At 37.2% G+C, this 16,093-nt stretch overlaps 1 protein-coding gene across 1 annotated transcript; it reads left to right on the forward strand.

Moving 5' to 3' along the window:
- Window positions 1-856: 856 nt before the first annotated feature.
- On the forward strand, window positions 857-15,756 carry LOC103780231 (UDP-glucose:glycoprotein glucosyltransferase 2-like; the record flags this gene model as incomplete). Its single annotated transcript, XM_008947890.1, has 5 exons — window positions 857-968; window positions 8,074-8,204; window positions 9,476-9,588; window positions 13,608-13,782; window positions 15,660-15,756. Coding segments are annotated over exons 1-5 (628 nt in total), but the record flags the coding sequence as incomplete, so codon positions are not given.
- Window positions 15,757-16,093: the final 337 nt, after the last annotated feature.

Below are 16,093 nucleotides of genomic sequence, written 5' to 3' on the forward strand. Positions count from 1 at the left end.
TTTTCTGTTTTAAATGGTGTTTTTAGCTCATCATCATCTTTTCCAAATAGGAAGTGAAAACATTTTCCAGTGTTACATGTTTGTGGCTCCCCTGCCAGTTTGGTTTAAAGTTTTGTTGTTCTTAAACTTACTTGCTGCTGCTGCTTGGAGAACTCCCACGAAAGGGAGAATTGCAAGGTTCTGTAATCAAAGGAGTGGCAAACTTCCAAAGTAAAGATTGGAGAACTATGCTCATACTACTGAATAGATCTTTCTGGCAGACGTAAGGGAGGGGGGAAAAAAGCAACTGATGTTCCTGTAAGAAAACCTACAAAACTAAAAAATTTTACCAGTAAGTGGAATAACGGTGTATGGAATAAAGCAAACCTTACCTTTTATGCTTCATAAGGATTAACCCATCTTTGAAAGTGTTCCAGAGACTAGGGACATTCCCTACATAGCAAAGTAGACATAGTGATCACTAAAAGCCTGTAATTTAATTAAAAAATATAACCTGACAGACTGTGTGTTCTTACTTGTATATTTAGCAACTCTGAAATACAGTTTGTGTGATGAATTGATTTTATTTTTATATGTAACCAAATATTGAAGTACTGATGGAAAAATGAACACAGTTTTTCACTTTATTTCCATATCAGGGAATACTCTGCTTGCTTTACAGTTCCAATTACTGAGTTCAGATTGGTATTATGATGTTCAAAATTTCTTTTAACCAAAATATACCACTGGTCAGTGTTTCATGCTACAAAGATGTTAAATGGGCATTGAGTACTTAACACTTTGTTGTTGCTGGGTATTTGTTGCTTGAAACAACTGAAGATTTTTACTGTGGTACATTTTTGGATAGAGTCAACCTATGGCCAATTCATTTTTATTTTTAAACAGTGAATTTATTGCAGAAGATGGTAATGAGAAGTTTTGGCAGTTCTTGGAAACGGTACGAGAATTAACAGTGTATAAGCAAGGAGGTAAGTTAAATGGCATACTGCTTTTAATATATCAGTTTGCACTGTGTTTCACTTTTAACCATCAAGCTAACATGTTAACTAGTTCCTGTCAGGTAAAGCCTTCCACTGTTGCTTTCTAGGTAGTTTTCTTTCAGAAGGTAGTAGAGTGTGTTCCCCTGAGAGCTCCACCTGTAGAAGAGTTCTAAAAGCAGGTAGATGAGACAGACTGAACTGCTGTCACAATGTGGGACAGAAGTGTAAAGATTAAAGGTACCTTCTTATGTGACTCATCAGGAGCTTATGGGATATTCAGACTTCATGTTTTGTCTAAGATGCATGTTTGTAGGGGAGAGGATCCCACAAATAACTAAAATGGGAATGCTAACTAAAGGAAAAAAAGTTTTGGGTCATTCTTTTCATTTTTAGTACTTGTGTTGGCCTAAAGACTGTCTTCTAGCAGCCACATTGATGTTTTAGAATAAATGTTTATAATTGTAAAAATAAATATAAACCCCCCCGGTTAGACAGAATAATATTGCTAGATGTTTGGAGAGAAGAACAAAGCATCAAATTCAGCAAATGAAGCATAAAAGTGAGCAACCCTAGAAGATACCTTGGAGAGCAGTTTGCTAGAAATTACCCTGGTAATGAAAACTTTGGAAAGGTACCAGGCTTTACAACAGATTGGTCAATATTGGACCTCCTTGGTAGGTCAATAAATGAACAAGATGAAAAAAGCTTCAAAATAAGGCGAGAGTTTCATTTTGCTCTTTATTTCAGAATGGGGCAGTTCTTTAGGCATGAGTGTGCAGGCTGAAATGCTGGGGTTTGAACCCCGAGCCCTGAATTAAGGTTGACATATGGGTGATTCCCACAGCCCTTCGTACAGAGGGGGTGAGTTTGCCTTATAGCTTCCCCCCAGGGTGCGGCCGGCCCTGCAGGGAGAGCCAGAAGGGAAATGAGCCCCAGGGGTCCCGCACTGAGCTGACAAAGGTCAGGGGTCTGCTTGGGGATAAAAGCTGGGACCACTTGCAGGGAGTCAGGAGTGTCTGTCTGTGGAGTGCACTCCCCAGAGCTTCCTGGTTCAGGGAACGTGGGCTGATCGGGTGAGAGGCACCATGTGGGCACCTTTCTCTTATATGTTCAGCTCTCTGGTCTGGCTGTTTCCCATGCCAACTGTGGGCAACCTCGGGTCTCTGTTTGTACCACCTGTTGTGGGACGAGTCACGTCCTTTGTGGGATCGTTGGGGGTGGCGTCAATTATGTACCAGCTGATTGATCTGTTTGTACCCCCAGCAATCATTCATGGAATGTCCTTCTTGTATACAATACAGTCTGTGTATTGGTTCATCTTCCTGCTGGTGGTGGTATCATTTTTGTTGGGCCTGGTCATTGGCAGAACACAGTCATAACATATTGCTAGAAGAGACTCCAGATAAACTGAATGTTGCATTAACCGTCAAAAGCTCCCAAATTCTAGGAAGATCATGCAGGCAGAGTGGGTGTGAGATGACAGAAATGAATCCTTGTTATGTGGAAAATGCTGTGTATGGGAGAGAGAACTTAAGAAACAGCATGCTTCAACAATTGTGACTGACTAAAGACAAGTCAAAAAGAGATTGTGGTGTCCATGTGGACAGGTCAGTGAGACTTATTTGAGTGCTCAGAAATGCCCAAAGGAGCTGATAGACCTAAAAAATTACTAGCAAAGGGGCAGGGACCCACAAGGTAAATAACATTTTTCTGCTTATGATTCCACAATATGCTTTTGTGTTTAGCAAAGCATGATGCTCTGCTTCACTGTCTCCCTGTGTTTTCCTCGTCATCCCTTTAGAAAGGCTGTAGTAGAACCAGAAGATGTACAAAGAACTGGGATTATAGTTGTGTGATATTCAACTCTATGAATAGGAGGAGAAGGAAAGATCTGGGTTTAGAGGAAAAGTAGTTATTTAGTGACAAAACCACATCAATATTGATTCTTCCAACTTGGAGTGTCTTACTAAAGACAATATACTGAAAATTAAATAGATATGTTATGAGCATTGTACGTATCCAGGCAAAGATGAGCCACTTTCAGTAGAGAGTTCTGCATTAGACAGCTACAATAAAATGATCAGTTACAGTAAAGAATACTGATGCTGAAATATGGAGTGACACAGTTACTGAGAGGTGTCTAATAGTGTACCTTTGAGGAGAAGTTGGTTCTCTGGATGGTGTGGAAAGGGGATTCCGTCTTAGCTGTTGCATGTCAAGACATTGACAGAGAGGGATGTTGGTGATGCATTAAGGCTGATGGGGAAAATAACTACTTGAGCAAATCAAAGCATCTGGCTTAAAAAGGATTGGTTGGGGTAACTGACTTTATGCTTCTGCTCTGGATGATATCAAGAGTAGATAGGATACATAACTGGGAAATAAAAGCATTATTTTTACATAGAAATATTTTCATAGAAGCTACAGAAGTAGCAGAATTGAAGCTGAAAAGCTAGGCTTGTGGGGGAATTGGATGGTAGATTTGAATCTCAGCCTACTGTTGAGTGTTTCAGAAAAATCATGAAATATTAAAGTTAAAAGGTAACTTAAAAAAATAAAATTTTGGCTTTTTTCTTTTACATCACCGCTTGGATGTTTTCCAATCCATTGCTTATCAGTTCTCAAAACTTGTTATTTTAAATTTAGAATAGCCAAATCAACGTCTGTTGTTAAATTGCTCATTTAAAATATTAGGTCTAGTAGTAGTCTGTTCAGCTATGATATATGTGGCAATTTAGTGGATTTGGTAGGAACAATGTATGTGGAATTTGGTAAAACATTTAGTCTGATGATGTACTTGGTTGTTTTAGCAATTTCTTTAATACGAACTCAAGTAAACATAGGCATCATTGGGATTACACCCTATGAAAACCATCGATGGGACACACTGTCTAGTTAAAGTGAGGTCTTCAGGCACCATGGACAGTGTTGTGCATGGCTACTTAATATGCAGCCTACTTGCTGCCAGACTTGTGGAAGATTTGAAAATGCAAGTTATGCTCTTTTGGGTTGCATGTATGTTACAAAGAAATGAAAGCTGCAAAAATTTAGTGTTTAAAACAGCACAGTTACAAAACACAGAAGACTGCATTTTAAACTTGCTGCTGCTTTTATATCTCCAAAGGTTAATTTAGGAATACAGAGTGAAGCTAAGTAGCTAGTTCCCTGCCAGCTAATTACAACTTGAGTGTTTACTGTCTTCCCAAGTGGTTCATTTTATATATTGAATTTTCAGCAACCTTTTAAATACATACTTTAGAAAAAAAAAAACAAAACAAAACAAACCACAGTAATGTGTTAATAGGGAGGCTATTTTCTCTGAAAATAATATGGCCATATATTACATATAAACAACAATCATGCAAATTATTTGTTCTCATTTAGAAGAGTACACATTATTCACAACTAAATTAGATCAGTATTTTTTACATAGGTATCAACCTTGAAGATGGAGAGGAATCAATTTCACAAGTATGGCACTTTCATAACAATCATGCAACAAAATAGTGTTCCCTCTCTACTGGATTCTTGCTTGAATGTCATAGGAATTTGAGTGGCCAGTGACTGCTTGAACTGCTGTTCTCTAATTCCCCAGCTGGTCTGTAGATACAGATACACACCTCTGTGCAGTTGGAACAATCCCCATACTCCCATCCCTCAAAATAATGAGCTCATCACCCTGTCCTCTTCTGACTAATTACATCCCTTATGTTTACTCTCCCTACCTCCTGTGCCTCATTACCTTGAATTCTCCTGTGGGCCACCAGCATATGATGAGTTTACATGCATCTTGTGCCTGTGTGTGGGATCTGAGGAACTGTGATACAGACCTTTACTTTTCCTTTTGTGATTGTTCTGTAGTTGTTTTTAATCTACCTGGGATGTGAGATGCTGCTGTAGATTGTGGGTAGTCAGTGTGGATGTTTAAATACGAGTCTGCTGAGGTAGCTGCTCAGTTCTCATTGTAGTCAATCTGATCATTTTGGCTACAGGAGTTGAGAGAGCTCTTCAGCTGGCAACTTTAGGGATCTTTAGAGTAAGATAAATAGTTTTTCAGGTTTTATTGGCTGCTGGGTTGTATCTCTCTTGTCTAGAATGGAGGTTTACAGAAATGTAGCTCATACACATGCGTTCAGATGGCTGAAATACGGAGCTGTATCCCATTTACTTATTTTTATCCCATTTATTTTAAAATCAACTTTGTTAGTGAATTTAGTGGTAATATGCTATTATTCAGCATTTTATGACCAGAAGCATCTGTTTCTCCATGGTTCCCTTTAACATCCTAAGAAATTTATTATGACTTTGACTCTTTGGCTTAGGGTGCAGTGTTTAAAGGTGCCTAGAGGGCAAGTAGTTACCAAGTTTCAAGGAGCAGTATTATGTGAAAATAATTTCTGAAACTGAAACCATACCTCTGTGTGTATTAAACTTTTAAAAAATGTTTCTGCATTAGGTGGGTCATATAGCATTTGATGTGGATTAATGTGTCTTGCAAAAATTTAAAGCACAGTTGTAATCTGAATGAAGCCAGCAGTGCTAATATAAGCTGAAGCAGTAGGAGTGGATGCATGACTTAATAAGTATAACCTTGTCAGTATGTTGTACTATCACTTTTGATAGCATGACAAATCTTTTTTTTTTTAATCTTTTTTTTCTACTTATTAAAGTCATCGTTGTTGTAATCATCTTCCAGAGCAAAAATGTTAGCTGCTTTATTGCAGCAGTCCATGCACAGCTGGAATTTGTAAGCCGAAGAATTTAAAGACTTGGGGTAAAAATATTTTAAGGTAGTATCTTTAGGACTGTATGTTTAATAACTCTTCTTTGTGTTCAGTAGGATGTTATTTGGGGTTGAGTAGAGAGGCAGATATTTCAGACCTAATTTTTATTTTTGTGGAGATAATTTGAAGAAAATTTAAAACTATAGTTATTGGAAAGACTTTTCAATCTGGAAGTCTTTGCCACTTCCAAATTTTTTTACATTCACTGCTTAGAATGTGTGAAGCCAAATTTATATAACTTGAGTTCTGACTGAGTTATGTGTAGGTCTAGAAAACATATATGAGATGAGTTTTTAATCCGTTGAATCTAATGTTAGACATGATCATATACAATTTATGGGAAGGCAGCTTCCTGGAAATGCAGATCATATGCACTTTTGTAATCTTAGATTTTTTTTTTTTTTTTTTTAGTGAATTACAATTACAGCAAACTCAGCCTTTTTAAATAATTAGTTTTTAAAAGTGCAGAAAAGTGGGAAAGGAGATCCTAGAAGCTTTAAGAAGAAAAGGAGGTTCGGGGTTGTGAAGAGGGAACTGAGAGGATGGAAGTACTTAGTTACAAAAATGTTTACAGAACTGCTGGGAGCAGTTGATGGGTATTTCCAAAACTATGGCTTGCAGGGCTATTGTATATAGTCTAATGTTTTACTGGAACCCGGACTGTGCTGAGGGAATAGAAATTTGATTGTTGTGTTGTCTTTTGATACATGTACTTATGAGATCTACTGCAGCTGGGGCAGGTAAAATCTGGCAGGTTAAATCACGAGGTGGTTTTCACACTGTAAAACCTTGGTTCTACTTTGGACCCCTAAAGTGGTTTCCTACTGGGACAATCATTCCACTCTCACAGGAAGAGCACCTTTAAAGTATGGTGTTGACCTAAGAACACAGAAAGTCAAACTGGACAGCTAGAATGATTCCTATCAACAACTCACTCTGCTTTTGCTGCACATTTTCACTATTGTAGGAGAATATTTGAATAACATGTACTGTGTTTTGGATTTGGTGTGAGAACAATGTCAGTAACATGCTGATGATTTAGTTTTTGCCAAGGAGTGCTTAGCCCAAGTTAAGGACTTTTAAATTTCTGGTGCTCTGCCAGCAGAGGAGGCGCACAAGAAATTGGGAGGGAGCATGGTGAGGACAGCTGACCTGAACCAACCAAAGGGTTATTCCATAACACGGAACATCGTGCTCAGTGTATAAACTGGGGGCACTTGACTGAGGGGTGGGCAGCTTGCTGCTTGGGGACCACCTGGGCATTGGTCAGCCAATGCTGAGCAGTTGCATTGTGCATCACTTGTCTTTCTTGGGGTTTATTTCTCTCTCCTTTTGTTAGCCTCCTTATGTAACATTAACGTTCCTTTTCAGTATCATTATTGAAATTATTAAATTGTTCTTATCACAACCCACAAGTTACACTGCTTCTCTGATTCTGCTTCTCAGGCCACCAGGGGTGGAGGAGTGGGCAATCAGCTGCATGGTCTTGAGTTGCTCGCTGGGATTAAATCACAATTCCTTAAACACATACTGGTTTTTTTCACAACTTGATAATAGAACTTGTTTCTGATTAGGCTTTCTTGCCTTACAGTCCAAGGACAGCATGAGAATATTCACTTGAATATGCCTCTAGAAGAAAAAAATGAAGGTTAATCATTTCCAACCTGTGTTCTTTGTTATTACTTCTGTCATTCCCAGACATCATCTACCTTTCTTCTTACGTGAAGTCCTAATTTTAGACTTGAGAAGGTGAGATTTGCAGGGAGGGGCAAAACCACTTCGTCTAGTGCATCCATTCTCATACTCTGAAGTATCTTTAAGGAAGAAACAAGATATGCAAGAGTAGCCCAAAGAATGTCACATTTACAAGATTTTTATTTAAGTTGCCTAGTTGGAGCGTTCCAAGACTAAATGTGAAGAAATAGTTTGTAAAATAGTACTGGTTGCATGTAAGTAACCTTCAAAATTTGTGTTAAAAAGCTAACATATACTTGACAAACAGAAATAAATGTAAAAGCTCTATTCAGTACTTTCTGTGTGTTCGAAGAGATGTTACTGAGTGAATTTCAGCATCGCTGGAAACTATTTAGATGTTAATTAGTGCTATTGCACTCACTTTCGTTTAAGTTGCATTAGGCCTTTAGAATTGGTAGTGAAGGAAACAATTATCACTGGACAACATTGAAGGCTTTTGAACTGCCAAGCAGTGTTAACATAATATTTGCCTGTTATGTAGCAGAGGTAGATATGCCACATCATTTATGACTAAATACTGAAAGTTTGCCTCTTTTTTTTTTTCTCTTCAACAGATTCAGAGTATTCGTACTACAATTTAATCTTGAAGAAAGCAGGACAATTTTTATCCAATTTGCAAGTAAATCTGTTGAAGTTTGCGCTTTCCATACGGGCATATTCTCCAACTATTCAGATGTTTCAGCAGGTGACTGTATTATCTGATACGTTTGGTGCATGGCTTTACATTGTATTTTGGCTGCAAAGTATGTTCATTATTATATGTATGTGGATGTTTGCAATCAGACATGATCCATTTATAAAGCTGATGATGCTTTATAAGATGGTTATATTCACAGGAACAAATATTCATGTTTAATTTTATTGATAGGATTATTTTCAGGGTAGGATTTTTGAAATTGTTCATTTACAAATCTCATGTTGTGGGTTTTTTTTTGCATTGCATTAAATAATCCTACGGGAGTTCAGACATTCCCAGAGTAGGAAATTTCCTGTAGCTTCAAGTCATTTATTCATAGAATCACAGAATCATCTAGGTTGGAAAAGATCTTATCTTATTTAGTAGACTTCTCAGCTTTCTCATTATTTTAGTATTCAAAAAGTTGAAAAATAGAATAGTCAAATATCAATTTTGTTAATGAAAGTGAGAAGATGTAAATTCTGTCGATAGCCTAAAACTGCTCCTCCTCCTCCTTTTAGCAGTGCCACCTCACAGATAAAGTGAGAAATCCATGTTTCTGAATGATAATCAGCTGTGAATAAAGTTAGAGGCTTTTACCAGTGTTCTCTGGAGGAATATCATCTCAGACTCATATCTTTTCGTTTTTATATTTAAGCTTGTGAATCCAGAGTCCTTGACATGCAGTCACATGATTCCCACTTTACATGGGAATAGCTGAATGGAAGTGGTTTTTTTTTTTTTTTTTTTTTTTTTTTGGGTTATTTTTTTTTTTTTTTTTTTTTTTTTTTGGGTTATTTTTTTTTTTTTTTTTTTTTTTTTTTGGTTTTTTTTGGTTTTTTTTTGGTTTTTTTTTTTGTTTTTTAAAGTTGGGGGAGTGGGATGGTGAAAGAACGAAAAATTGATGTTAATTCTTTCGGATTTATTAGTTAGCAGTCAAATCTTTGTACATTAACATGATTGCTGACAGCAACTAAAATTAAAAATGTCTCAGAGTAAAGGCTGTGATTTCAGCTCGTGGAGGAGGTTTCTCAGCCCTGTCTTTACAGAACATCAGGGGAGTTGAAGTTTCTGCAGTATGACTGCATTTGATAGACTAAATCTCACAAAGGTTATAATGTCTTCATCTTCTAATATTTTCACATGTACCAAATTTTGAATGGCTTAATTAGAAACACAACTCAATGGCAGCTGTTGAGTTTGTTTTAATCAAGGGGATGTGAGTTTAAGTTGAAGTGCAATCAAAGCATTCTGGTTGAGTATAATTGTTGAAATATTAGATTGCAGCTGATGAACCTCCACCAGAAGGCTGCAGTGTGTTTGTGGTTATCCATGGGAAGCACACCTGTAAGACTAATGAAATAAAAAAGCTTCTGAAGAAGGCTACTAAGAGGTAAATGTAATGATCTTGTTTAAGAGGAAAAATAGGTTACTAAAGAAGAAAATGTATTATTGCATATATACTTGGTAGTATTTTGAAATTTAATGTTTTATTTACTAGATAATGCCAAGCCTGTAATTTTCGGTTTGCTGGATTAAAGACATAATCATTTAAAGTATGTTATTTTAACAGCATTTTTATTTTGGAATACCTTAAAGGCTTACTGTTACGAAAATTCATCAGTTATAAGTCAAAGTAGGATTTTAAAATGAAATCATAGAGATTTGCTCCTCCAACCACGAGGACAATTTAGTATTTCTTCCCTGGTTTTGGTATGGCATAGTCAAGTTTCAGTTTAATTTCTATACAAACATATCATTTAATGCATCTGAGACAGTGCTTCTGCTGACAGACATTTCTGTGTAGTCACTGCCATTGCATTTGAGGATTTTTGGGTTGCAAGGGCTTGGAACAGGAGTGGGAGAGGAGTTTACCTCAGCTGGCATACTCTTTCCTCACCTTATGCCAGCCTTGGCACCTATCCAGCCTTTCTGCAGACTTTGTCTTGTGGAAACTAGCATCAGTCCAGAATGAATTTGAGCTGTGAAATAAAATATGTAGAACATATCAAAATATCAAATAATAACAAAATAATGAAAGCAAAATGTTTAGTCTCTCTTAAGAAAAAAAATATTTTTTCAAGACTTGTGTGTAACATTTTTGTTTTGTTTTGTTTTGTTTTTTCCTGCAATAGTTAAGGGCCTATGATATACATACCCTCAGCCACTTTGTGGAGATATGTGGAGCTGAAAAATGATGTAGTAGAGCATATTTCTTGGATTTTGCTTTCTATCAAACATAAATTGGGGAAAAAAAAAACCTTAAAATGTATACATTTGTCTCTTTGGGGATGATTGCTTCTGAAAAGAATTTTCTATTCTCCATGTGTGATTTATGGTATTTTCCGAGTCTGTTGATACAATTACAATCTACTAAGTCATTGTTTTTTCCTTAGTCAATAGCCAAGGTTTTTGCAAAAACACTTCACTGTCTAGTTTGCAATGTCCAATTTTGAACTATTATATTCTGCCTAAATATTCTCCTAAATGTGTCCCTTTTTTTACATAAATTATTTGTACTGTATTATGGCTTTTAAAATTATGTTGAATTCTTCTGGTCAGATATTAATGCACCACAAGACAGTAACATTTTAGCACAGTGTCTGAATACTAATCTTCTAAAGCAGTTGACTGGATTCAGCACATCCTCCTTTCTGGAGAGACTATCCTCAAATTGACAACATTCTGGAAAATCACAATGCTAAACAAATAATTAAGCGTAGAATCCTGAAATATTCCAAATTTAAAGAGTTAAACTTAACATTAAGAACTTTTAAACATTAACTTTAAGAACTCACAACAAAACTGAAGTTCCTTCTATTAAATTGTTCATGTGTTTTGAATAGTTTTGTTTCCAAATTGAAAGAGTTAAACTTAACGTTAAGAACTTTTAAACATTAAGAACTCACAACAAAACTGAAGTTCCTTCTATTAAATTGTTCATGTGTTTTGAATAGTTTTGTGTTCACAAGTCACATGACAACCTTCAGAGCTGCAAGAAAAAAATCTTCATAAACTTCCTCTCCTCCCCATTCCAAAAGTAGCTGCATCACTCAAATATTTGAGTGGAGCTAGACTTTGAGAAAAAGATGTTCACCTTCAGGTGATGTTTCTGCTATCATTTCCAGTTGTACTCTGGATAGCAGATGTTTTACTTGTGCTGGAGATGTTTAGCCTAGGTGATACAGATAGGGCTGTGCTCTGGTTCTTTTCTGTGTGGTTAACAAGTGGTCTGTCATGCATGTCAAGATGAAGGTTTTGCTTGATGCAGCATCTGCTGCGACTGGCTCTGTTGTGCTTTCAGCCACGTTGCAATGGACTGCATGGCTCTGATTTGAGGTATTTGGTGTGGAGGTGCAATGGGCTGCTCAAGGGCTCTGGATGTGTCAAAGGAAGATCTTCAATGGTGAAATGGTTGGCATTGTTGCTTATCTTGCTAACTGTCCTCAACCCTAAGATCTCTGGGGCTACTGCTCTCCAGAGCAGAAGCACTGATGGGAGTCCCATTTAGCTCAAAACAATTGGTGCCTTAGAAGGTTTGTCAGTATGCATGTCTGCTGTCTTCTGTCCATCACATCCCTTCTACATCCCATTGTGGCCACTAGCTGGGCAAGTATACAGTTCCCTGTACTACCCCAGTAACTGGTTAGTGAATGCTGAACTCCACATCCATGGGTTTGGGGTTTTTTTAATCTTTTTTTATCTGCCCAACTGCTATTCCTTGTCTCTCATGCAGCCTTCTCATGAGAATCTCTTACAGAGGAAGTTAATTAATTAGCTTTCAGCTCTAAGAGCGAGAGAATCTATTCCTTCTGACTACTATTCATTGTCAAAGAGAAACAGAGAATGGAGCTTATCTTGGATTTACAAGGGCTGAATGCTTTAATTCTCCAATCCAAGGTCATTATGGTAGTCCTCTGCAGTGTTACTTCACTGCAGCACTTAATTTTTTATTGAAGCATGTTCATTATAGTATAAAAAGCTTCCTTTGAGACTGTCAGTGTTCAAGAAAGTCACGGCAGCACTTGATAGCCACCTTTTGAGAGCACGAGTCATTCTGCTATACCTAAGTGACTAGTTAAGGAATGAGAAGCTCCCTCAATTTAGGTTTTCAACTCTGTATAAGTGACTGAAGTGGCCATTCTTGTCTCCAGATATGAGAAGGAGATTGCACAAGTCACATGTCGTATGTATGCTCTCACTGGGGCAAATCTGGATCTGTTCTTGAAGAGACCTTAGTCATTCAAGAGTTGGTTCAGACTTCTCGATGACATCTACTTTGTCTTGTCCTGTGATGATGGGGAAAACTTGCCTGATACATCTGTGACACTGGGCTGCATGCTCCAAGTTAATTTTCAAACCAGGCTCCTCCTTTGTCTCTGCCTCAGAAATGTGGTCTTCGATTGCACACCTACCAAGCTTACACAGGATGCTGAAGCTAAGGTCCTGCATAACCTCGTACAAATTGGCCCTGCTTGGAGTGAGGGTTTGGAACAGACCTCCAAAGGTCCTTTGCAGTGCAAATTATTCTCTGATTTTATATTAAAGATATTCCCAAGCCTTGCATCACGGAAGGCGTGGCATGGGGAGTTCTGCTCAGCCCTTTCCAGTATGACTTTCCAATGAGCATCTGTTACAGACGTTTCTGTAGTGGCTGTTGGGTTAGTGTTCCTGCACTTGTCTTGGAGAGGTTCGGAGGGAGTTTACCAGCCTTCCAAGTGGGACTGTGCAAAGGCAACTTTGACAAAGAAGTGTACTCATCAATAATAAGCACCTTGAGTGTATTACTCAATCTTCTGTTACTTTTCCATCTTTCCCATCCCAGAAGTTGTTTGCAAGTCACCTAAGAAATCATTGCAGGTATAAAAGTGTAACTTTGCGAGACATGGCTTCCAATAAGGAGCATAAGTAGGCTGACAACATTTGCAAAATTAGCTAAATTTACAGAGCATGATGGTTATTAAAGATGCATAAACCCAGGTAGTTTCCCTCTGTGTTAGTAGCTTGCTCAAAATTCACTGAGTATCCCTCTGCTACTCGGTTACTCACTGATTGCTCTGCACATCTCTAATAGATGTGATGCATCACTTAAATTAAAAGCTTAAATTGAAAGCTTCAAGCTGTAACCGACTTGCAGAAAATCTCAGTGCTGTGCTTTTCATTTGCTCTTTCCGTTGTGATTTGATCAAATACAGTCTTTATCACTGATGCAGTTTTTTCAGTTTGCAGATTTGGTCTTCTACGTTTGTTTGTGAGCATTCATGATTATTTTGTAATTATTTTAACATAGCTTTTATGCTTATAGCATACAAACCCTTACTAGTTTTTTCAATCATGAAGTAGAAAAACGGCCACTGCTTTAATTTCTGTTCTGAATATATAGTATCACAATCATTTGTTTTTTAAAACCAGACCCAGGCCATATCTTTTTAAGGGAGATCATAAATTCCCAGCTCTCAAAGAGGATGGACCAGTGGTTATTCTTTATGCAGAAATGGGTACAAAAGACTTCGTCAGATTCCACAAAATTCTATCCGAGAAGGCGCAAAGGGAGGAAATTGTTTATGTTCTCCGGCATTACATTCAGGTATGCAACTCAAATGAACATTGGTCCAGGAAACTGTTATCTTCTCTTTATTTTTCTTGCTTTTTGACCAAACACATTTTCTACATTTATTTTTGCATTTGCCTAAATCATGTGCAATACATATTCTAATTTTAAAACCTTCTAAGTGAAGTGATTCACCTAATACAAATCTTGAAGCTGGAAATACATGATGATAATCTCTAATGCTGCATGCAAATGCTGTTTGCACCATTGACTGATCTTGAAATATCTTTTTTCAGTTATGTGTCTAGTTTTTGAACCTATTATGATGATCTTGTGTGCATCTTGGTGCAGCAGACTGAACGTATTAGTAACAAGAATTAGAGAAATGGGAAGTAGAGTAGAGAATCAAGTTGAAAAATAACTAATCATACTTACAATTTTATATACTCTCTGTATAATCTCATCTATTCATTGTAGTACAGCAGTATCAGCTATCACAGTCGACATCACTGACCATTTTTTCAGTGCTTGTATTCCACAGTGTCAGTATTTTAATGTCTTTGAATGCTGTTCTGAACTTATTCTTCTCCCTGAAAAACAAAACAAAAAACCAAACACCCAGTACGTGGAACTATGTTGTCCCAAGTTTTGGTTATTGGAAGGTTTTTGGAATTTATATTCCAAGTGCAGCTCTCAAATAGTGTGACTAATACAAGAATAATCTGGTGGAGTGAAAGGTTGCTGTGATTCCTGTAGACCAGGCATCAGGGAGATGAGATGCATAGTTTGTGGATGACTTTATGTTGGTTGCTCACAGTAATGAAGTAAAGAATTTGAGGAAACCAGTCTTAAATTGAGTTTAGTGGGGTAGAGTTTTTACTGAACTTCATGTTCTTTTATGCACTTTTATTTCAATGAAATACCTACAGTCTCCTTGCTCTGAGCAGCTTATGCACCAGAGCATGGCCCCCCCCAAATTTTTTGTTGTCCTTCGTGCACTTTTTCTTTCTTCAGACTGCTCTTCCCTTTTCTTCCTCACAACCTCCATTTTTATTCTTTGGTTCCCACTGAACCGGATTCTCCATCCTTTTTTTACCTTAAATGCCAGAAGAGGGAGCATTGAGAGCAGAAGAGGTACAGTCTTTCTGCTGTCATTTTTTGCCAGTATCATTGAGACTGCTTAAGAGATCTCTCTGCACTGAGATTTCCTTGGAGGACCAACAGAGAAAACCCCCAACCCTGCTGGGTTTCCAGCCGTGGGCTGGAGAATTCTCAATACAGAATGATTCTTAAAAATTGTGTGGTAAAGGTGAACGGCTTTCAAGGTATTGCTGCTGTGCATGTGAAAATTGCATTTCGGAGAGGGGATTTTCATTCATTTTTGAATGGGATTTTCATACATTTTTGACAAATTAAGGCCCATTTTCAGGAATAAATATGCTCTCAGTAATTACGCTATTGAAAGTTTCCACTCCAAAGTTAGAAATACTTGTTATTTGTTTTTAATAAGCAACCTAGTTTTAGCAGTGATATCTTAATAAGTTTTCTTAATCCTCCTTGCAGAAAGGGATTAACTCTTTCACCAAAACTTTTTAAAATAATCAGTCTGGTGCAGAGATAAGATAATTTCATCCTAACATACTGGAGCTTTGGCAAATATACAAAGGAATTAATAACAGTTTAGAACGTGAGTTGTCCTTTCTGTTACACACCTTCTCAATGGACTGTCAGTATACCTCACATGACTCTTGTCATTCCTTTGGTGTAGCCTTTGGTGCTTTGAATTGCAATCTGAAAGAATTTAAGTTATGACTGTCATAAAATTTTCAAGTTCCAGTATTACATATTGGTCATCTCCTATAAATAACAATTTTTTAAGTTACATTTTCTGTTCTTTTAATATCATCCAACAGAAACCAAGTCCCAGAAAAATGTATTTATCTGGATATGGTGTAGAACTTGCAATAAAGAGCACAGAATATAAAGCAGTAGATGACACACAGATTAAAGGTATGTGTGGGGTTTTTTGATTTATATGTTTTTGGAGATACTATTGAACTATGTTGTACTCTTCAGTTATGAAGTCAGTAATGTTTTGAAGGTTTTACCTAATTTCTTTCTACAGAAGTAAGTCTCGGGCATTAGGAACTAAGACATCAAAATATACATGAGCATCTGCAGACTGCTGTGCTTAGGACATAGTTCATTACCCAGCCTCTTACTGTTGTTTTCTGTGGGTGTTCAAAACATAACCCATTTTGCTTCCTTTCAGTAAATATAAGATTGTTTAACCTTTGTTTTTCAGTTACTTTATTTGTTGGCATCTCTAATACACTAGTTGATACAG

Source organism: Merops nubicus, unplaced genomic scaffold, assembly GCF_000691845.1.
Source record: "Merops nubicus isolate BGI_N331 unplaced genomic scaffold, ASM69184v1 scaffold38449, whole genome shotgun sequence".
In the NCBI taxonomy this organism is placed as follows: domain Eukaryota; kingdom Metazoa; phylum Chordata; class Aves; order Coraciiformes; family Meropidae; genus Merops; species Merops nubicus.